Consider the following 23,885-nt stretch of genomic DNA (forward strand, 5'->3'; position numbering starts at 1 on the left):
ATTGAGAAATGTGAAATCCTGGGTCTTTCTCCAAAAGTGTTTTGGCTGCCCATTAAAGATGTTTGGAATGTATTATGTGGTATTTCTATAGCGTGAACCTAGGAAAATGGCAGTAGTGAGCTGTACAAGTTTTAAGACAAATCATAAAGTGAACAAGTGATAGGAGAGGTAGCTGTTTTTTGGACTTTTAATGAGCTGTGATGTAATATTATATAAAGAGATTTGCTCACCTGATTTCAGTGCTCAAAGTTCTAAGACTTATTTTTGATGAATGCAGATCTTTAGACTTGGCCATTTTAGATCTATTAGCTTCATTTGCATGGTGTTCCTTACCATGCAAAGGAGTTAACTGCAAAAAAAGCGACGACTAACGCTACCAGTTCTCACACATTCTGTGATAACTTGGCGTCCTTTTTTGTTGATAAAATCACTAAAATGTATAGTTCTTTTTCTGCCACACCCACTCTTACCCTGCCTACAAACTGCCCAGCACATGAACTCAGGACCATACCGGAGATGGATCGTGAGGAATTTATTAGACTTTGCTCAAAAATTAAGTCTGGTGCCCCAGCAGACCCATTAAAACCGGAACATTTTCGAGAGGCTGCCCCATTGGTCCTTGACCCATTAAGAACTCTGATCAATTCTTCGTTTACTACATCTACAATACCTGCCAGATGGAAGCAGGCCTGGGTGTCCCCCATAATTAAAAAACCAACCTTGGACCCCATTAGGCCTGAGAATTATAGACCTATCTTGTTGCTTCCATGGCCTGCGAAGATTGCGGAGTCCTATGTCAATGATGTTTTGATGCAACATCTCCAGTCGCATAACATTCTGGATGCTTCCCAGCACGGTTTCCGTGCTGGACACAGCACGGAAACCGCCCTTCTCAGTGTGACAGAACACCTCCGGACAATTTTGGACTCCGGGCAGACGGCAGCACTGATTTTGTTGGATCTCAGTGCTGCCTTCGATACGTCGTCACACGAGGTCCTGCTACATAGACTGGAAACGTCAGGAATTGTGGGACAAGCCCTGGCATGGTTCAAAGCATTTTGGACCGGGAGATCCTTTTGGGTCTCCACCCCACCTTTTCTGTCTAAAGAATGTAGCATTGAGCAAGGCGTACCTCAGGGCTCCGCACTCAGCCCGACACTCTTCAATCTGTATGTCCAACCACTGGCTGAGGTCGCCAAACAGTGGGACCTATCTATCGTCTCATACGCGGATGACACTCAGCTGGTGGTGTTGCTGAGTGACGAAGCCAGGGTAAAAGCGCACAAGTACAAACAGGGCCTTACTGCAATAACATCTTGGCTGACGGCGAACTATCTTCAGCTTAATGCTGATAAAACGGAGGTGTTGGTAGTCGGAAAAAATGCTGCAGCTTGGAATGAGGACTGGTGGCCAGATACTCTCGGCAACCTTCCAGAACCTAAAAAGGAAGTTAAAAACCTAGGAGTTTGGTTTGACTCCTCACTAAGTTTTGTGGTCCACACTAAGAAAACTGCCGCTATGTGTTTTGGACTCTTACGTAATCTGAGGCCAATACTAAAAATTTTTGATCCACCTACGCGTCAGCTTGTGGTACAGTCTACAATCCTTTCAAGACTGGACTACGCAAGTTCTCTGTTTCTGGGAACTAACCAGACGGAGAAGGCTCGTTTACAACGCGTCCAAAACGCAGCAGCCCGTGCTTTGACTGGACTCCCCCGGTTTAAATCAGTATCTGACACGCTCTCAAAGCTACACTGGCTTCCTATCGAAAAAAGAATCCACTTCAAGACTTTGTGTCTCGCTTTTAAGATTCTGAAAATGGACTCTCCCCCTATGCGCTGCCCTTTGATGACAAGGTATTCCCCTCGAAGAGCTCTTAGATCGATGGGACAGTGTCTGGCTGTGGTTCCTCGGGTTAAGCTAGCTCTGACGGGAAGACGTTCCTTCCGCTATCTGGCTGCAAAACTCTGGAACACTCTTCCACTACAGATCCGAAATCTAAAGGATCTTTTGGCTTTTAGAAAGGTCATCAAGACATACCTCTTCTGTCAGTAACTGGTCTTGCTGTGCTTTCTCTGTTTGCTGTGTTTGCTCTCTCTCTTCTGATCAAGCGCCGGGACGCCCCTTTGCTGGGGCAGCCGCGCGCTATATAAGAAAGCATACCATAACATTACATAACATGCTCCTAGGTTGCCGTCGTTAGGCAGGCATAAGGGACCATGCCTTGGACTGGATTAGGTTATTTAATTTTGAGTGCTCTCAAGAAATGTCTCTTCCTGATTTTATGCTGGAAATCCAACCTTTCACCTGTGGATGCCCCAATGCTCAGCTTTAAGTCCCATTCTGTTATCCTTATGTGCATGACACCCAGTTAGCCATAGAAATTGATTGGGGATGACATCATGCATCACAAACTTTGCTTTGAGTAATGTGTTGGATCTGTTAATGCCTGGGTGGAATTCCTCTCTCTTCACCTGAACTCCAACAAAATAAAGGTATTCTGCAACAGTGTGGCCTCTTAAAAAAATGCATGGTGGACTTCAGACCTAGGCCCTACCCCTGTTAATGAGGGAAGTGCACATGATATTGAAGTCAATTTTGACATTTAATCTTGGCTTCAAGGAACTTATATGCAAACTTCAATCCTCTTCCTTCCTCCTCATAATTGTGTCAAGAGAGATCTTCCTTTTCCTCCCTCTCCCCTCTCCATTTAGGACAAAATGTTCAGTTGACTTTCAGGAATACATTGGGCTACTGCAAGAAATTGCCACCATTCCGAATCTCCAGTCCATCTATAACTCTAGCCCTGGACTTATTCTGAGCCACTGAAGGAAGACTTGCATCTCCTTTACTCTCTTAGCTTTGCATTGGCTTCTGGGTGGAAACCTCATTCCCTTCAAAATGTTGTGCGTGTCTTGTCGGTCCTACTACAACATGTGCCCTGCACTCATCCACTGGATTTTCAAGCACCACATCCCATTTAGGAGACTAGATAATCTTCCAAGTGGCTTTTTACTCATCTTCACTTTTGCAAGATTCATACTGGGTGTCAAGCTTTTTCCCTGCTGATGAAAAGGGTCAGATATATCTGTCCACTTAACCTGGGAGTCAATGAAAGCCATCATTTATGCAACAAAAAACCTAAAACAACAACATACCCAATTTAGAGATGAATGAATAAATAATCTAAGAGATAGCCTATCCTGATAAGTGAGTGTATCATATTGGTATGTATATATCATGACACATTGTTCTGACTTCGTATCCTACCTGCCTTCTGACGAATAAGAGCAAAACATTTCAAACAAGTATTAGAAGTAGCTAGTTTTTGGCATGTCAAGATTTGTGCAGACATGTCCTGAGTCCCAGGGGCAGCCCATAACACATTTTCTGACATGCCATCCATTCAGATAAATAAGTAAAGGAAATACAATTAATTAATTGCTGCTGTGGTAAAATGCTTTCAAACGATTGGGAAGGGCTTATAGACTTCCCTATTTTCAATAGAAAGCTAATCACTAAAATATATTGTTCACAAAGGGTGCTTGTTCTTCATGTAGTTGTGATAGGAGAGTCTTGGGGTAAATCTGATGATGTCTCTAAATGTAGCATGCACAACAAAGTCTTATTCTAAGTCAAAGAAAAGTGGTCTCAAGAATAATTACCCCAAAGGATGAGGATTTCACATGTTCTATAAATGTTAGGCTCCTTCAATAATTCTACATACCATTGACAGAGTAGTAGGTTACTAAAATACAATAGGAAACTGTCACATTTTATCAAGAAGATTGACATACCTGATGTTAGGCCGCTGAAAGGCGCACTCATACCACTGATACTGTGGATGAGAAAAGGCAAAACATTATCTCACAGGCTTTGATATGGCCAATTAGTAAAGTAGTAGACACAGTCAACAAGACTGGTTTTCTAACACAAGGAACAATTGTGTGTTTGTTTGCAGGCTTATGTTAGCGCACTTCTTCCTCTTTTGTATTTTATACAGACTAGCAGTGCTTAACTTGTGCCAGTGGTTCCTGGTGGTGTGCACCAAGACCTTTTGGTTTTACTACAATATGTATAACATACTTACACAGAGTAAAACAATTCCCCTTTTTTGCAGTCATGCCCATTTTTGCTGACTGGTTTTGATGGTTTTTGAGTCTGGGGTTACTGTTGTCCACATTGTGTGTGCCCTGACCCCTACAACATGGTAATATTGGTTAATTCCAAATTGCCATGGTTAACATTCCAGTTACCCCACAGTTCATGTGGTAGGAACTACAGTTATTGCATGTAAAGTTAAATTTCACCTGTGGACTGTATCATACATTGTGCCATTCACTAGGCTGACAAAGAAAACATGGCTTCAGGCCTACCAGTGTAGCATGACTGTTGAAGCTTTTAAATCTCCATGCAAACCTGTTAAAATTACCCTATTTTATAGGAAGGAGCCATAATTTCAAATATCAAACGCCATCCCAAAGTAAGCTCTGTAGCCCACAATAGTCTAATAAGAATCAGCTTGTCACAAGCTGCCCTGTCTGTGTATTCCCCTTAATGAAGTGTGAAAACTGCTCACAGAGGAGGAACAATTGCTTATGGTTTTAGGCAGGAATACATGGGTGTGAGGAGTTTGACCCAGCTCAGATCAGAAAAGGCAGCAGGGGAGTTTTAAGAACTTCATGAACTAGAAAGGGCCAGAATGAGGCCTGTCCGTTTATAGTGAAGTGTAAAGCAAGACCTGGTGAAGAGAAATCATTTCACTGTAGGGTACAGTGTAGACCTCATGGCACAACCCCAGCAGGGAGGTGGAGAGAGTTGACCCCAGTTTGGTGTGGTTGAGAAGGAGAGCACAGCTCATTTTCCTAGACTGGGAGACGAGTCACCTACCAGCATGGAAGGGTTCTGCCATATTAGATTTAACCCAGAATAGTGTACTGTGGAGTAGTTTACACTGAAGCAAAAAGGATGTGCTGCAAAAGTGAGAAGATATACCCTGGGGAACTTTTTTTCTCATTGGTTAGGAGGTGTAGAGGAGACAACCTCACCCGCTTTGAAGAGAATATTACAAATGTGACACGTCACCATAGACTCATCAGAACACATCTACAGCAGAGATTAAATGGACCTGCTGTCTCCTCCCACTTGTACCCAAGTCTGAGACGTGAACACCAAAGGTAATTTGTGACGCTACAGGCTGCATGAGGCCTATTTTCTGGAATGACCAGCATACCAGCAACAACTACACTTGAACTGTAGCCTGCTGGTGACCTCTTATGGAGTGAATCCTGTCCCTGAAGTGCTGCCTTTGAAGCGCATGGAGCATGGTCTCCCACGCGTTGATGCTATTTAGCCCCCGGGTGGACCAAGTCCCGGGAGTATGTGGAAAATAAAGTGTGGAGGGGCAATCCCCCCCACACTGCCCCGGGGACCGCCAGCCCCCGGGACAAAGTATGAATAATTGCGGGGGGCACGGGGCCCGCCCGCAGCCCCGGGGACCGTCACCCCCAGGGGCTTATTAGTTTAATGTTAATGTTTAATGTTGGGGGGGCCTCTAAGGCCCCTGAGCCCCGGGGACCACCACACAACCCGGGGCTTGACTTTATTGACATTGCAGGGGGGGCACATAGCCCCCCCCCGCAGCCCCAGGGGACCCCACCCCGGGGCTCTTTTTTTTAATGAATAAATACCTGTGTGTGGGGGGCTCAAGCCCCCCACACACCCCGGGGACCGCCACCTCCCCGGGGCACTAAAGATTTAAATTGGGGGGTCCGTAACGGATCCCCCAGCCCTGGGGACCATCAGCCCCAGGGCTTTGTAAAATATGGGAGGGGGCCCCCCTTCTGGAGCCTTGTCGTGGCCCTGGGGACCGCCACCCCCCAGGGTCGGTTCCTGCAGTGTCCCGGGGTGCCTAACCCCGGGACGCCGTAGTTTGCAATGACAGGGCGGGAGCCTCGCGGCTCCCACCCTATCATTGCAAACTGCTTTGCTTCATTGAAGCGAGAGCATGGAAACCTGCTATCGCTTCAATGAAGCAAAGCAGATTGCTTTTCCACATGGGGAGCAGCATGTTAGCTGCTCCCATGTGGAAAAGCAATACCGGCTCCCGCAGGACGCGGGGAGCCGGCTGGGACCGTGAGGCCAGCCGACCGCGGGGCCAGCCGGCCATCCCCTGGGGCTGGCCCCATCCCCTGGGGCTAGCCCCAGGGGATGGGGTCCCGGGGCCCATAGGTGGCCCCGGGGGGGGCCATGGGGCCCCCCTCCCCAACAGTTTTAATAATAACATTTTTAAATAGAAAAAGAAGGGGGACTACACAGCCCCCCTTCTTAAAAAAAGACCGGCATTGCGCCGCTTTTGCAGAGGGGGGACAAATTCCCCTTGAATACTGGAACCTCCAGGATGTGTTTCAGAGAGGTGTTATGAGGCTACGCCCCTTTTTACACCTCTCTGCAACACAGCTCTGTGGCGCTTACTGGAGGTAGCTCGTGGGCTAGTTGCACCCAGGGACCGTCAGGATTCAAGGGGAGTCCCCAACTTAAAACGCTCCATGGGGCGCATTTGCACAGTGGTGAAGGGAGGGGGCGGGGCCTGAGTTCACATATGTGCAAACACACCCTGTAGCGTGGTTTAAGTTGGGGAATTAATTCCTTGTCAATCCTTTCGGTCCCTGGGGGCCAACTAGCCCACCAGTTACCTCCATTAAGTGCCACGCAGTCCCCTAGTGCATACTGGAGGTACCTGGTGGGCTATTTGGCCCCCAGGGACCCACAGGATTGAGGAGGAATTAATTATCTAACTTAAAACGCGCCACAGGGTGTATTTTCAGACATGTCACCGCAGACCACGCCCCCTTCCTTCACTACTGTGCAAACGTGTAAGCCTGGGCGTAGTTTGTGTAGCAGCACTACATGTAGCTTCACGTAGTATACTTTAAACTTTGCGTAGTACACGTAGTCTGCGTAGCGTAGCTGAAGACACTGTGTACGTGTCTGTACTGTGCAAAAAATGCAAAATAATTGCAAAAAGCTTCCTGTACATGACCAGATATGATAAAATAAGTATTTCTATCTTCATATGCTAAAGTGCATATAGTACTTTCACAATGGTGAAACTGAAAAATTAGCAAGCAGTGGGAGATGTGATGATTTTGGGATCCTCCCTAACCTAGGGAGAGTACCAAACAGATGCCTTGAAAACAAAAAAGCACATCTTATTGAACGATTATTGGCAAAAAAACATTCCCAACCAAAGGGCCTGCAAAGCATTATGGGACGAGATTAGCAGTGGGCAGTGAATATTATATAGTATACAATATCAAAAGAATTCTACAAAGAGCTGCAGTTCAACTGGTGGTTACTAGATGTCCCTCACTAACTGATATACATCCCATATTATATAGCTTTTAAAAGCTTTTTCTGCAGATACAAGAATATTGGACAATAATTATATGACATTTTATATTTAGATTATATAAACACAATCTATTTTGTCCTTTACAATTACACAAAGCTCTGGAATAGGAACAGATGATTTCAACCTACCTGCAAATGACCTTAACCAAGAGTCGAGTAAGCTAAACATATAGGGAAATGCATTTTCAGTTCCCAATAATTATAAAGTGAATGCAATTTATGTTTTATTTACTCAATAGTCCTATTCTAATTTACAAGATATCTTAAACCCCGAAGATTTTAGGGTTTTCTTTAATTGGAAAAGTTTTAATTATTCAATGCTGCCATACATTTCATGATCAATAGTAGAGTGGCTTTTTGTTCTACTGGTAAATTAACCTTAATCTATAATGTTTTACTTATATCCCATTCTGCTTTTTTCAGGATCCATTTATTCCCAGACCCACCCTATGATTCAGGAATAATCCCAGTTTTCATAATCCATTGAAAAAAGAGGTGAGGCTTTCTGCCGACCAATTTATATTTACTTTTAAAATAATTGTGGGAATAGTATTTGGTCCTGATGCTCTACTTCATCTGAAGAGTATAATAGTATCTCTGGTTCATTTCATGGAGAAGTGATTTAGCATTTCTGGATCATTTCTTGTAATCCAATGACACCTTCAATTTGGAGAAAACATATACATTTTTCAAATGTAAAACCCATGTTTTCTCCAGGATGACATAGGGCAAGTGTTTGGGATTAGTATATCTACTACATGTCAACATGTTCTTTTTAGTTACCAGGGTGGATGATATGAGTCATACGATCCTATTGGGTATACTTACATTCCATATTTATTTTCTCTGGTTAAATTGAGAGATCTGTGGATCCAAATCCACATCTAAAATCTTTCTTAATTTTATATATCAGGCTTTTTAATCTTTTACAATTTGAATCAAACCAATTTAAACTGGCTTTTGACACAGTATCACATACTTGAGGATTCATCACCTGCAGACATGCTAATACATTTTCCGAAAGCAATCAGCACCACAGCTCTTTATTTTGACTCATTTCAAAATCATTTAAGAAATCTTCTGAAGCCATAAAAGCTGTAAATAACTGAATTGGTGATACGTCCAACCAACTGTGTGTTGAGTCTTTCTGTATATTTGACTATAAAAGGGAGGACTCTATTGACCGCATGTGATATGCCCAAACACAGTGAGATGCTAACAGACCAGTGATCACTGCCCTCAGGTGTCAACATCTTAAAGTGTTATTAAAGTGCAAATCAGTACTCTAAGACAAACACCCAATCATGTGGGCATACCAGATGGGTGATACAGAAGGCTTGCCTCACTGGAGAATTTGAGGCTAACCTTCTGTTCAGACAAACCATTCTAGTTCTTCCCATCCAGATACATATTTTCTTATCACTCTTTGTTCTAGGGCATACTGTACGAATGTCAGACAGAACAAAACATAATTATAAACATTCTTAGAAAATTCATCAGTTGTACATGGCACCAAGTTTGAATTAAAATCACCTGCAGTAATGATTTGTAGGTCTCGCCTATGCAGCTCGCATGTGCTGCTTAGGAGGGCCTTTAGCCGTCGCTCTGCTCATTTTCAAGCACACACTCGTGCTTGTGGCAGCATCCACCGTGCGGGAGCAAGCAGGGGCGCGCCACAAGCATGAGTGCAGTGCTTGAAAATGAGCAGACTGCTCGCGCACGCATGCACCACTCCCAGGCTTGTTTAGGTTGCGCCTGGGCAAGCATGCTGTTCCTGGGTATGTACTTTAATCACCGCCATCTTTTGAATTGGCTTCTTCTTACTGTATCAGGTTATTTCCTGAACTTTAAGCGTATTACTTTTTAGATTGGCCTGCCATGAAACCTTGTGGCTGCTTCAGTTATTGGGGCTTCAACGCTGCTCTTAATCTTTCGATGCCCTTCCCCACACCACCCCCCACCACAGTACATGTGAGTTCCCAACATCCCTCCGAGGTTCGACCACGTTTACAAGATTGATTTGGCTGGTTTGTCCTTCTACTCTGTCACCACCATACACTCCCATTTCACAAGACATTACACCGCGCCCCTTGAATTTGTGTCCTCTTTTCATTTCATCCGAGACATCCTTTTACGTGAGACCTTCACGTCCCCGTTCTTTCATCTTACCCTGTTTTACCAGATGTTCTATTGGTTCACGTATTTCTACTTGTTCTCCTTGCTGACAGCTCCTTGATCCAAGACATGCTCCTGCTCTCCCTTTCTCTGTCCTTGCAGAATGAAAAGGTGCAGGAGACCGAAAAAATTAGCAATTTATCACAGAAAGAAAGTGACACTGTGACCGCTTTACTGTGCCGAGGACATCTTTTTCCTGTGATGTTTTTTTCAGAGACTGCGGCGGGATGTAACCCTTGTTGTTAGGGACTGTACTTTATGTTGCACAATTGAAATAACTCATGTAATATAAAATAGCTTTGTTTAATATTCATAATCATTAACGCAGTTGATGAACATGACAAATTACACTTTTGAGAACCTGATCTCGATATTAATTTGATTTTGGACGTAACTCATGAGAAAAATTAAGTCGTAACTAATAGTAGCTTCTCAAGTATATATAGCGCCACAGGTAGAGGAACGGGAGGGTCTGGGAGTATGAATATACTCATATTACGTACTTTAAGTTAGTGTGCACGTGGGGTCCCAACTTGAGAAAATGGAAATGGAAGCTGGAAGAGGAGAAAAAAGCGAACAAGCCTTTCGACTTCAATCCCGTAACACCAACAGATCCTCACCTGCAAAGCAAAGATCTTCCAGATCCAAAGTTCACTCCCATTATTCAAGTCGTCGGCGTCGCAGTTCTAGCCGGACTGATAAACGACAGGAGCGTCAACTTAAATGCTATTGTTGTGGATATGACTTCCCTCACATGGAGACATGCCCTGCATTAGGCCAAAATTGCAGGAAGTGTGGTCGGGACAATCATTTTGAGAACGTCTGCGGAGCCCCTCGCAAAGACACCAACAGAGACAATTACAGACAATCCCGACCGTCTAACACTCGCCATCACGCCAAAGCAGTGTGGGGCTACAGGGACTCTTCCACTGGGTCTTCAGGGTCCAGTCGTCAGTCTCATGGGACATATCAATCTCGTCGGTCACAATCTCATGAGTCAAGGTCGCTGTCACCAATATCGCAAGACAGTGATGTATACGTCTGCATGGTCGCAGACCCAGACCGGCTGAAGAAATACCTGTGGCTGGATATTGGAATGGACACGCACTGGGCCAAATTTGTCTTGGATAGTGGAGCATCTCTCATCTACATCTCAGTTGCAGAATATAAGAAGATGAGTCCACCACCGCACCTGCATAAAGCCAACATGCGAGTATACACTTGGATGTCAAGGAAACCCCTTCCGTGCTTAGGACAATTCCCGACTAATCTCATGTACAAGGACAGAACTATTCCTGACCACATTCACGTCATTGATGGTCCTGAAGCGGATTGTCTGCTCAGTTTGCCCACAGTGGAACGACTTCGATTAGTAGACATTTTGTACAAAGTCGATGATGAACCCGACATCGTTCATAAATTTCCACAACTATTCACCGGACTTGGAAAGATGGCTCACTGCCAAGTTTCGATTGCACATAAACGAACGAGTGACCCCAATAGCGCAATATCACAGCAAACTTCCATTTCACCTTCAACAGTCTGTAGAGGAGGAATTGCAGGACCTTCTCCAAGCTGACATTATTGAAAGAACGGCAGGACCCACGCCATGGGTCTCTCCAGTGGTAGTCGTGCCCAAGAAAGGCTCACCTGGCAAAGTGTGCCTCTGTGTCGATATGAGGGAACCGAACACTGCCATTGAAAGAGAAAGACACCCAGGACCTCATATTAGCGACATGATTGCGTCACTCAATGGGTGTGAATATTTTCCAAACTAGATCTCAACAAGGGCTATCACCAATTGGAACTTCATGAAAAATCAAGATATATTACCACCTTCTCAACTCATCAAGGTCTGTTTAGGTACAAAAGACTCAGTTTTGGGGTCTCTTCTGCCACTGAGATTTTTCAGGAGGCCATTAGAAAGGTAATCCATCACATTCCCAATGCTTTAAACTACAGCGACAACATCTTGGTCTATGGAGCGATGATGCAAGAACATGACACAGCGCTGGACCGAGTATGTCATGCTCTATTGGAGGCCAATCTCACTTTAAACAAAGACAAATGTGAATTTCACAAATCCACCTTGAAATTCTTTGGCCACATCTTCTCATGCGCGGGAATGAAGCCTGATCCAGAAAAGATTGCCGCCATGAATGACACCCCCAGGCCGAGAGACGCGGGGGACGAACGCTCTTTCCTAGGCATGGCAAGCTACTGTGCACGTTATATCAAGGATTATGCCACTATTAACTATCCCCTGGGAAAGCTGACAAAACAAGGACACCCATTTCAATGGACCACAAGATGTGATCAATCTTTTCATGAAATCAAATAGGCAGTTGAATCGGCCAACAACTTGGCATACTTCAATCCAAGAAGAAAGACTGAAATCACTGTGGATGTGAGTCCTGTGAAACTGGGAGTGATTCTAGCTCAATATAACAAAGAGAGTGATCAACGGTATATTGTAGCATATGCCAGTCAAAGTCTCACGGACACAGAGAGAGCCTACTCTCAACCTGAAAAGGAAAGCCTGGTGGTGGTGTGGGCCTGCGAGCACTTTCACATTTTGATATACGGAAAACATTTCACACTTATCACGGATCACCAGGCTCTGTTAACTATCTTTGGAAATCCCTGAGCCAAAATGCCACCCAGAAAAGAACGCTGGGGCATCCGTCTTCAGGAATATACGTATACCATCATCCACAAGCCGGGAAAAGCTGCAAACTCTGCCGATTATATGTCATGACATCCCAAGGCAACATTCAAGTCCAATCCATCACTAGCTGAGAAATACGGTCACTTTGTAGTGGCTTAAGCCAAACCACTCGCAGTTCCTTTAGAGGCCATTCTTGACGCTACAAATGAAGATGTCACACTTCAAAATATAAAACATCGCATTCTGAGAAACAGCTGGAGACACTTGGAAGGAGTTAGACAGAATGAACAGATTGACAATCAGGAACTGTCTTCTTTCAAACATGTGAAAGAGGAACTGTCCATCACCGTAGATGGCCTTGTACTAAGGGACAAGTGGATCATCATCTCAAAACAACTGCGCCAAGGAGTCATCAATCTAGCACATGAAGGGCACAGAGGTATTGTAGCCACAAAAAGAGCATTGCAGGAACGGGCCTGGTTCCCTATGCTGGATCAGATGGTGGAACTTACGCTGAAAGACTGCCCACAGTGTCAGCTAGTAAATCGAGAGGATCCCCCTGCGACACTTCAGATGTCTTAATTGCCAGACGGCGTCTGGCATCATGTTGCAGTGGACTTCTTTTGACCATTACAATCCGGCAAGTATGTCTTAGACATAATGGATGAATACTCATGATTCCCAATTGCGCACCTCATTGCGTCAACCAAAGCCGCCACCACTATACCGGTCCTTGATGGACAAGATTTCGCCGAATTTTCTAAGCACCTCAATTTCAGACATCTGAAGATCACTCCTCTGTGGCCCCAAGCTAATGGTATGGTGGAAAGGTTTATGGCCACTCTAAAAAAAACATTCAGCAGGCAGAACTTTCAAAGCGTGATGTGCAAGTGGCTTTAAATGAAGTGTTACAGGCCTATGGAACCACACCGCACAACACCACAGGCAAATGCCCGGCCACATTAATGTTAGGTCGCACTGTGAGCACCAGAATACCAACTTGGGAAGATGTAGCTAGTGGTTTGGCTCAAGATTCTGAGCATGAAGAAGTAGCAGCCATCAACAAACTGAAAAAAGAAAAAATGAAGGCATATGAAAACTGACGAAGAAAAGCAGCACAACCATCTGTCCAGTAAGGGGATTGGATTTTAGTCCGACAAGAACAACAGAGAAAAGCAGACTGTCGATACCAAACATGTCCACTGCTGGTGACAAAGCAAAAAGGGACCATGATTACAACCGAGTCGTAGAACAACAAGGTTAAGGCAGGTACTCAATATTACAGTGTTAGATCAAATAAATAAATCTTCAGCTGCACGAGAAGACTTAGAAAGCTGTTTGGGGCCTGAGAGCTTTGGAGGTGACTAGTGCCAGGGATCTTCCTCCTGTTGTTTTCCTGCACAAAGCTCCAAATGAACCAATATAGAGCCTTGCTTTTGTCTTTATCTCACATCATTATTTATTTATTAGTTGCCACAAAAGCATTTTGACCAGCAGTGCTGACCTTAGAAAGGATTGCACAATACACAACTATTTTATGAGTTGGTATGAATGTACATAGAGAAGGTTAGGAGGTGATTTGAGGTCGATGCTTAGCATAGAGAAGGCAGTGCAAATTGTTTCTTTATATATAGTTACAGGCCCGATTTAGTGAGAAAGTGAGGTTGGTGTTTGGTTACATATGAGGATTCACCTAACAAGAGGTGATATTTAGGAGCAGTCTTGAAGGAGCGAGAAGATAGAAAGAAGGTGTTCAGATGGAAGAGAGCTCCAGAGCATGGGTCACAATAAATGCCAGGACCGAAACTTAGAAGCTGCACATGGAGATTTTAGGGGAGACCAAAAGATTCAGATTGGCTAAACATAAGCTATGAATTGGGACATATCTGCAGAATTTGGAGGAAGGTTAGTTTGGAGAATAGCACATAATTATTTACTTTTTTGATTCAAAATCTAAGGTGCAGATATTCAGTCGTAAAGTCTTGTAAAACAGCCTCGTAGTACATTTAACACATGCGTGCACTTCTTTTCTTTAAATATTCTTTAACAAATTGAATGGCAAACTTACACACCAGATATATAGAAAGCGTACAATAGAGTGCCAACAAGTCAATACTTATTGCTTCAATTGTAGGGAAATATTCAAGATTGTGTTATCTTTTCCATTTACCAAATATAAATTAAAATACATAATACAAAGAAGGGAAAGAGACAATGAAAAGTTCACAAAATATTTCATACACTAACGTGCAAATATAATTGTAACATATATGAATTCAGTGCATTTAACATCTTCACTCGTGTAACAGGCAAATATCATAAACAGAATTAGGTTATGTAATGAAATCAGATTATATGAATGATGGTTTTATAGCTCCACACTTTTGATAACCATGTTGGCATGTTCCAAGAATCCTTGCTATGAAAGAACTCACCTGTGGAGGGGTTTACTGCCCAACCTTGCACTGGCTACTTGAATAGTGTGGGCTGAATGTCTGATGGTCTGTTTACTTTCGTTTTATTGAAAAATGTTATCTGATGAAACTCACTTTGTGGGAGATACCAGGTAGAAGTTAGTCTGTACTGTAAAATATAACGGTTAAAATATAATAATAAAATGTATTCTTTTGATTAATGTTTATATACATCATTCTGTTCTTCCAAATATGTTAAATGTGTTGAACAAAACCAACACGGTGTTTGATAGACCTATGGAAGACATTCCAAATTCAACAAGCATTTGCAATGCAATAGATCTTGCATTTACGCGGGTTTGAGCTATTGACATTGTAAATGACAATGCCTTTTATTTTTGTTCTTGTTTTTACAACATACATAAAAGGCATTGTCCTTTACAATGCCAATAGCTTAAACTCGTGTAAATGCGAGACCTGTATATAATGTGTATTTGATGTATATAAACATTTATCAAAAGAATACATTTTATTATTATATTTTGTACGTTATATGTTTTGAGTAGAATAACTACAGATTCTCCATACCAAAGGCAGACAAAAAAGATGAGCTTGCATAGCTCAATAACTAATAAAAGAAAACAAACCAGAAAAAAATGAATACAAATAGACAAGAGAATGAGAAAATATCAGTAGGTGTTTCTTAGTCAATTATACTTAATGACGATAGAAAAATGTTTAAGGAGTTTTAGTCTTAAAATTCTGTGTATGATATATTCTATTTATATTTCAAAATAAAACACATCTTCTGCAGTAGTTCAGATAAAACTTTACTCTCCAGTTATGAATGAATTACAGTGTACCACAATCAGAGAAAGAGTATTGTCTTCTCTATCACACAATCTCTTTAACATTTATCAGCCACACAGAGGATGGGTGATGCTTTCCCGTCCAATATATATATAATTGTTCTTCTAAGGCTGCTAATTTTTCCATGGATAGCTGGTTTATCCATCACATTATCACATTCTTTGTGTGGTTACTGTATGAGTTAGACACTGAATTTAAATGATGTATTAACTGTGCAATGGTCCTCATCCAGGGGATCAAAGGCTGCTGATTACTCCTTAAACACAAATGCTACACACCACAGGAGACTCCGCACGTCTGAGGTAGCTGCAGAAAATACAGTTCACTTCAAGTCCTAGGTCATAAAGCAAGCAAATCCAGGTAGATGAAGAAAGATGACTAGAATCTGTCAAAAAACAATAGCCTGAAACAACTACTCAAGGGCTAATAACAGAATCAACAGGCAATCAGCTATGGTCTTTAGGTTTTAACTTCATCCATTCACATTTGTCATTTTTCATCACTTATGATAATGTGCTCAGGAAATAAGCACAAAAGCTTAGAAGCCTAGGGCTACAAATCTGTAAACATTGCCAAGATCACAAGACAGGCGCCCAAGTTAGCTAGCAGAAGTGCAGCAATAATACGTAGGCAGACTGCACTAGTAAACACAAATAAGCCTCATTTGACTGCATGGAATGCATGTGTGGTAAGGCAGGGTTCTTAGTGGCCCTTGGGAAGGCCAAGGACCTTGCTGGTGCAGCTGCACAATTGGATGAGGTTTAGACCTGTAATCCTTATGGTGGTCTTCCCCCACCGTTTTGCCTGCTCACCTCCCCTTTTTGCTGTCTCTTTAATTTTGCCTTAGGACTCTGAGCACTTTACCGCTGCTGATCAGTGCTAAAGTGCATGTGCTTCTCAGCTAAAACATGGTGACATTGTTGTATACCTCATTGGCATATTTAGTTTACCTGTATGTCCCTTATAAAGTGGTATACCATGTACCCTGGGCCTGTAAAATCATACATATATTCAAAAAGGAAGAAAAACCACAATCAAGATGCAAAAAGCAGTTTCTAATTCAATATATTCATTGTCATATATCAAGAAAAACCTATTTTTTAGTTTCTGTAAATGATCAGCTGCCCATAACACATAGGAGACATACATTAAATCACACAAACATATACATCATAAAAATGAAATTATCCCACTGTTCACACACAAAATCTGAGACAAAGAAAACATATAGGGGCAGATTTATGATGGGAATGCGCCACGTTTGCGTCACACAACTGCGGCGTAAACGTGGCGCATCCCTACGACCCATTTACAACGTGACGCATCTAGGCAGATGCGTCACGTTGTAAAGCCCTGCGCCACTTGTGGGCGTTCCGGCGCAGGGTGGGCGTTCCGGGGCAGGTGCGCCTCACAAAAGTGGCTGAGTGAAATCTTTAAGATTTCACTCAGTCACTTTCAGGCCAATGCTGCGTCAAAACCCTGCGCCTGCTTGAAGCAGGCGTAGGTCTTGACGCAGCATTGTATAGATGGGGCACCCCCGAGCCTTGCTGGAGCTGCGTCGCGCTTGCGACGCAACTCCAGCAATGTGCCACCTTTACGGCACAGATGTGTCACGCATCTGTGCCGTTTTGCCCCATGGTGCGCTGCATTGTAAATGCGGCGCACCATGGGTGGTGGAGCAGCGGCGCAAAATAACTGGCGCGTCCCTAGGGATGCGCCAGTTATCATAAATCTGCCCCATAATGTCTAATGTCCAAAGATTAAATTTCAGGATATCCTTATATCTTGGTTTTATATCATAGGATAACTGACGTAGGATATTAACGAATGTCACCATGTTGACCCCATGATCATGTGTTAGTAACTATGCATCAAACCGGGTCTTCGTCAGGATTAAAAAGGTAACAAACCAGAGGGCAGCCTTCAAACTATGTAATCAGGAACTTACAGCTTGTGTCTTGTCAAATATAAACAAGAAAATATATTTCATGGCACCATGGACCCCAGCTGGGGTTCACTTGGTATAGAGGAGGTGTGCATCCCCAGATAAATCTTCTTGTTTGTTTCACTTTAAGCAATGAAATACCAAAATTGGATTTGTTGTTTTTGAAAGGGATTCCCCACATTGGAGCAGCATCCAGCTTGCTCTTGTTATCTTCATGCGTTGGCCTGCAGCACAGGTTGTGCCACCCACACAAGCAGCCTTTCAAACCTGCCTCAGTCCTGTCATCGCAAGGCCTGTGTGTGCAGTTTTTTCCTACTTCGACCTGGCATTTCAAACCACTTTCCACTCCTTATAATACCCTTTGATTAGACATAGGCCGCCCCTAATGTAGGCAATGGGTAGTTATACAGGCAGGGTGCTGTGTAACTAAAAGGAAGGACATGCTTTTTTAAGTTTTGCATGTCCTGGTGGTGATAAACACCTACATTCATTTTTCACTGCTGGGAGGCCTAATTATCTCTTAGGCTAGCATTGGGGATTTCTTAAAACACTTTTAAGCTGTAATTCCTGATTAGAAAGGAGTAGCTAAATCATGTTTCATATATTTGGAATGGTAATGATAAATCCTCTATAAGGGCAGAGCTGGATTTGACATTACAATTTTAGAGATGCCACTTTTAAAAAGCGGACATTTCTCTGCTCTTAACTTTGTTTGCCATAAGCCTGTCTTTAATACACACCTGGGCTTGGCAATAGCTACACTTTGCGCATTACCTCTAGGCAGCCACAAACACAGGAAGGGTGGGTGTGACAGAAGACCCATCTGCATTCTGATGGCCGTCCTGAACAGGAAGAAGGAGAGGGAGCTCACACTTACATCTGAATAAGATGTATCTGGTCCCCACATTAAGGTCCACAGATATGATGCTACCATGGCTGGGAAAACGGGGGACCAGTGCACTTCACAGAGCTGTTTCAAAGCCACATTTGGGAATAAGTACTGGGGCTCTGACCCTATCAAATCAGTGCACCACTGGACCTGGGAAGAACTCTGCTGGAGTAAAGACTGCTGTGCTGTAAGGGTTGCCACTTTCCCTTGACTTACTGTTCTAAGGAACTGCTTCTTTGCTTTTCTGAGCTGCTCTGTTGCCTGCTGATCTCTGCCCCGCTGAGTACAAGGGCTTGACTCATCTCTCTTGAAACAAGGGTGGCTTACCTTCTGTTTTCTGAAGTCTCCAGGATACAAAAGACTTCCTACAACTCTGTTTGTGCTGCTGGACGTTGCCAACTGTGAGTCCACCCTTGCTGAGGTAGAAGCAAGCCAGTGTCTTCAATCCCCACATGTATGGTCAAATTATAAAGCAAAAGCACTGAGAGGGACTACTTTCCCTCACCAACAGATTGCACAGTAGTGGCCCCTAGAAAACTCCAGCTCAGAAACAGGAGCACTCAGTCCTAGTCTGGGCATTCCAGCCTGCAAAGCATGGATGTGGAGTTGACATAGAGTTGTATTAAGTGTAAAGCTCAGCAGCCACTGGGGTGTATTCTGTGACAAGCTAAGCAGTCACTGGGGTGAGTGCTGAGCTGCTTCTGAGTTCTTCAACAACCTATTTAGATTGCAGTGTTCTCGAGAATCTCTTACACCTCTAGGTCTGAGTCATGAGTTCTAAATCTATTGTAGTCATTCTTCTCCAGTTTTGCCACCCTCATTTCCATTTCTTCTGTGGGTTTGTTGCACAGTTTGCTGAAGGAAAGGCATCTGCTTCAGGCAGGAGCCCAGCCCCTCTCGTGGCCTAAAGACCCAGGAAGAGGGACCTCTCCTTTGGTTTCCAGCCAGGTTCATATGTCCTATGTTGTTGAGCAAAAACAAAGCGGTTTCTCCATTGAGCACCTTTAATATCACCGGGATCATCATGATCAGCTAACTTCAGTGATGCAGTCAGGGAAAATATTCCCTCTGTTATCATCCACTGGCCAGCATCTTGACAGCGTAACCCAGATGTTTGATAAGTTGAATGGAAAACCAACTTTTGAAAAAAATACTTTGTGCTGCCTATGAGCCAGTTTACTGGTGTAACACGCTAGGCATACCTGGCCCCTACTCCACTGTGATCGGTCTCAAATCATATGAAGGGCTTAACAATTAGTGGTAGCATTGTAACTACAGGGGGTACGATCTAGGTGCCTGCACTGTGTTTTGGTTTTAAACTTCACTTCATTTACCTTTTTAACTATTTGCGTCTGCCTCATACTCCCCGTTCCACCCCGAGCTTTGCTCGTTTGATGTGGAGTGAGTTTCTTCCTGTCACTTGCTCTGCCTGTTTTCACACTTCCGGCGGAAGGGGGGAGCGATCTAGTTGCCATCCCGCTTCTACCCTTCATTACCGATGTGCTGGGCGTCGAGCAGCGGACGTGCCGGTGGCGCGCCAAAGGCGCGCCTAAGGCAAGCCCGTCTGCGCCCGTCCGCACCCGTCCGCGCCCGTCCGCGCCTGTACGTCGCCTCTCGCCAGGACCCTTATCCAACTTCAGTCCGGCCCTATTTGTTATGGTAAGGACGAACTTATGGCACTTAAAATTGGTTCTGCTTGCTGTTTGGCTTATCCACCGAATTTAGGGGATGCCCCGTGGGACTACCCTGTTTGTGATACCTTCTCTATTCCGGCCCCTGCCCTGCCTACCTACGTTCATCTTATGAAGCCCGAGACTCAGCTGAAACTTTTACAACTTAATATTAGATCATTGGCAAAACACCATGCCGAAATACATGATCTTATTTCAGATGAACGTCCGGATATATTTTTCTTGTGTGAAACCTGGCTAAAAGAGGACATGGTAGCGATATCGAACCTGGCGTTACCTTCAGGATATTCCATTTGCACTCTTAATAGAGACTCCAGGGGAGGTGGCCTAGCGGTTGTCTTCAAATCTCAGTACACTTGCCTATTTAACAAAGAAAACGTTGCAGAATGTGAAGCGGCGCATTTTCAGGTGTCAGTTAGCCCACAATTTACTCTATCAGGCCTCTTAGTATATCGTCCTCCTGGTCCGGCTACTAAGTTTAAAGAAGCGCTCCCAGACATTGTTAGTGCGCTGGCTGTCGGTTCAGCAAACTTTAGTATCTGTGGAGATCTTAATCTCCATCTGGATCTCAATCAGGACAATGCCATTTGCAGCTTTATTGCAGATCTAGCTGCTCTCCAGTTGGTCCAACTGGTTTCCGGGCCCACGCACTCGGCGGGGCACCTGCTAGACCCCCTATTTTCAAATCTGCAATCGGTAATTATGGAACCACCTATTCCCATGGACTGGACTGACCACTTCCTGGTCAAATGGTCTATCCCGCTCTTGGAGTGCTCTAACTCTGGGACTCCAAGATCGGTTTTTAAGCGCCCCTGGCATAAATTGAAGCTGGATGATTTTCACAATTTTCTAAGCGCCAATCCACCAGATAATTGTTTAGATTACAATCTGTTCTGTGACTGGATCCCGTGAGGTCTAGATACCCTAATTCCCGCTAAATGGACGAAAGGGCGTATTTCTACCACCAGCCCTTGGTTCAACGATTCCTTAACCATCCTGAGGAAAGCGTGCAAACAGGCAGAACGTGACTGGAGGAAAGACTACGCTCCTGATAAAAAAAGGTACTATCAGACGAAAAGCAAACATTATCATAGAGCAATCTGTAAAGCTCGTGCAGCCCACTACGCCGTAGAGATTAGCTCCAGTCCCAATCCCACCAAATGTATCTTTAAAATTCTTAAAGATCTTAGGACCAGGAAAATGGATACGCCTGTTCTATCATCCACGCGTCATTGTGATGACTTGGCGACCTTTTTTGTCAACAAAGTGCGTACCATCTATCTTTTCTTTCCTGATCCTATTACCTCTCCGGTCTTTGTGAGGACTAGCGGGGGAACCAAGGTCTATCTGGCATCTATTACGTCCCTTTCTGAGGCGGAATTTACCCGGCTAAGTGGTAAAATTAGGTCGGGCTCCCCTTTGGACCCCGTGCAGCCTTCACAATTTAAGGAATCCCTTTCCTTCTTTAGGGAACCTCTCCGCAAAATAATTAACTCTTCCTTGTCATCTGGGACCGTTCCTGCTTCTTGGAAGCAAGCTTGGGTTTCTCCCATCCTTAAGAAACCTAATCTGGATCCCACAAACCCAGGAGTTTCCGACCTATATCCCTCCTCCCCTGGGTAGCCAAGATCCACGGAAGCACATGTCAACAACATGCTTACTCAGTATGTGAACTCCCATAACATCCTGGATCCTTCTCAGAATGGGTTTCGTCCCGGCCATAGCACGGAAACTGCCCTTCTGGCCACTACTGGGCACCTGCGATTTCTTATGGACAAGGGTGAAAGTGCGGCGCTGCTTTTGTTAGACCTTAGCGCCGCCTTTGATACGGTGTCCCATGTCATTCTACTCCGAAGGCTTGAGGAGGCAGGCATAGAGGGCTCAGCCTTGGACTGGCCAACAGATCTTTCCGAGTCTCGGTTCCCCCTTTTTCCTCCCAGATCCATACTATTGATCAGGGGGTGCCTCAGGGCTTGGCCTTGAGTCCACTGCTCTTCAACTTATACGTCCAGACACTGGCTGCGGTCGCCAAGCTGTGGGACCTCATGTTGGTCTCCTATGCTGACGATATGCAGCTGGTGATTACCTTGGCGGACGGTTCCTCCCCTTCTGCCTCCAGATTTAAAGATGGTATGACTGCGGTAGCCGATTGGTTGGCTGCTAACTGTCTACAGTTAAATGCTGGGAAAACTGAGGTTCTGCTGGTAGGTAAGAATGTGGATCTGTGGAACGAGCAGTGGTGGCCGATAGCTCTAGGGTCAATACCATCTTTCAAGAGTGTGGTAAAGAACCTTGGTGTCCTGATGGACTCCTCTCTTTCTTTTCAGGCCCACACTAAGCAGCTAGCCGCCACGTGTTTTGGCACCTTGCAAGGCCTTAGACCCATCCTAAAATACTTCGATCCTCCGATACGCCAACTCATCGTACAGGCCACCATTCTCTCTCGCCTTGACTACGCGAGCTCCCTTCTCCTGGAGGCGAACAAGGCGGAAATTCAGAGAATGCAGCGCATTCAAAATGCTGCTGCCAGAGCTCTGGTGGGCCTGCCGCTCTTCTGCTCTGCTACCAGCACCATTCAGAGGCTGCACTGGCTTCCCATTGATAGACGCATTCACTTTAAGACACTCTGTCTTTCTTTTAAAATCTTGAAACTCTCGAGTCCCGCCCTGCTGGGCAACTTGATCACCCACTATGTTCCGTCTCGTCCTCTCCGCTCTGCTGAGCTACACTTGGCGGTTGTGCCCAGAATTATGCTCGCCAGAGCGAGCGGGCGCGCTTTCAGGTACCTCGCGCCCAAGTTGTGGAATTCCCTTCCAGCACATATCCGCGCCATTGATTGTCTGTCTGTTTTTAGAAAAGCCATCAAGACCTTTTTGTTCCCTTCATCTTAGTCTCCTGTAGCTCCTTTCTTCGTCTCAGCCCGGTTCATATCTGTGTGCCTTTCGTGGTCAGCGCCGGGACACCCCTTCGCTGGGGCAGCTGTGCGCTCTACAAAACGGTTAACATAACATAACATAACATAACATAACATAACATAACACTTGAAAAATATGCATCTCAGAAACCCCTTATCCTATATTAGTCAATTTTGTACCTTTTTACTTAAAGCTTATTACATGTTTATTATTGTGAGAATTATTTTATGTAGTGTTCTTAACTGTAGTGGTATTTGATACTGTTTGAACTTGAAAAAAACACAGTTGATGGACAGAATGTAGAACAATGTCATACATTCACCCCAGTACAAGGATCTGGGCCTAAATCCATCGTTTTTTTGCACTGCACACCACCCTGGGTTAGACACTGGCTATATACAAATCAGCTCTGACCCTGTGCCTCATGGGAACAGTCCAGTCCGAACTACCAAGCCATGTCTTTCCCAGACCGGAATCAAGCATCCAAGGACCGGTTTCTGGCTATCAGCCTTCATCAGCCTGGATAGCTTGACTCCAGTGGTGTAGAGAGCCTGGGACTCACGTCTGAGCATACCCAGCCCACTCGGGGTGAAAATTGTAAAAAATACACTTGATGGACAGAATGCAGAACAATGTAATACATTCACCCCAGTACAAGGATCTGGGCCTAAATCCATAGTTTTTTGCACTCCACACCACCCTGGGTTAGAAACTGGCTATATGCAAATCAGCTCTGACCCTGTGCCTCATTGGAACAGTCCAGTCCGAACTACCAAGCCATGTCTTTCCCAGCCCGGAATCAAGCATCCAAGGACCGGTTTCTGGCTATCAGCCTTCATCAGCCTGGATAGCTTGACTCCAGTGGTGTGGAGAGCCTGGGACTCACGTCTGAGCATACCCAGCCC

At 44.4% G+C, this 23,885-nt stretch overlaps 1 protein-coding gene across 1 annotated transcript in view; it reads right to left on the reverse strand.

Moving 5' to 3' along the window:
- LOC144800484 (vitamin D3 hydroxylase-associated protein-like) overlaps positions 1 to 23,885 on the reverse strand; it is a 257,769-nt gene that overhangs the window by 111,607 nt on the left and 122,277 nt on the right. Inside the window, exon 6 of the mRNA XM_078671683.1 lies at positions 3,798 to 3,838. Within this exon, the coding sequence (XP_078527809.1) occupies positions 3,798 to 3,838 (41 nt within the window). The remainder of the gene's footprint in view (positions 1 to 3,797; positions 3,839 to 23,885) is intronic.

The sequence above is a fragment of the Lissotriton helveticus genome, chromosome 1_2, assembly GCF_964261635.1.
Source record: "Lissotriton helveticus chromosome 1_2, aLisHel1.1, whole genome shotgun sequence".
Lineage (NCBI taxonomy): Eukaryota > Metazoa > Chordata > Amphibia > Caudata > Salamandridae > Lissotriton > Lissotriton helveticus.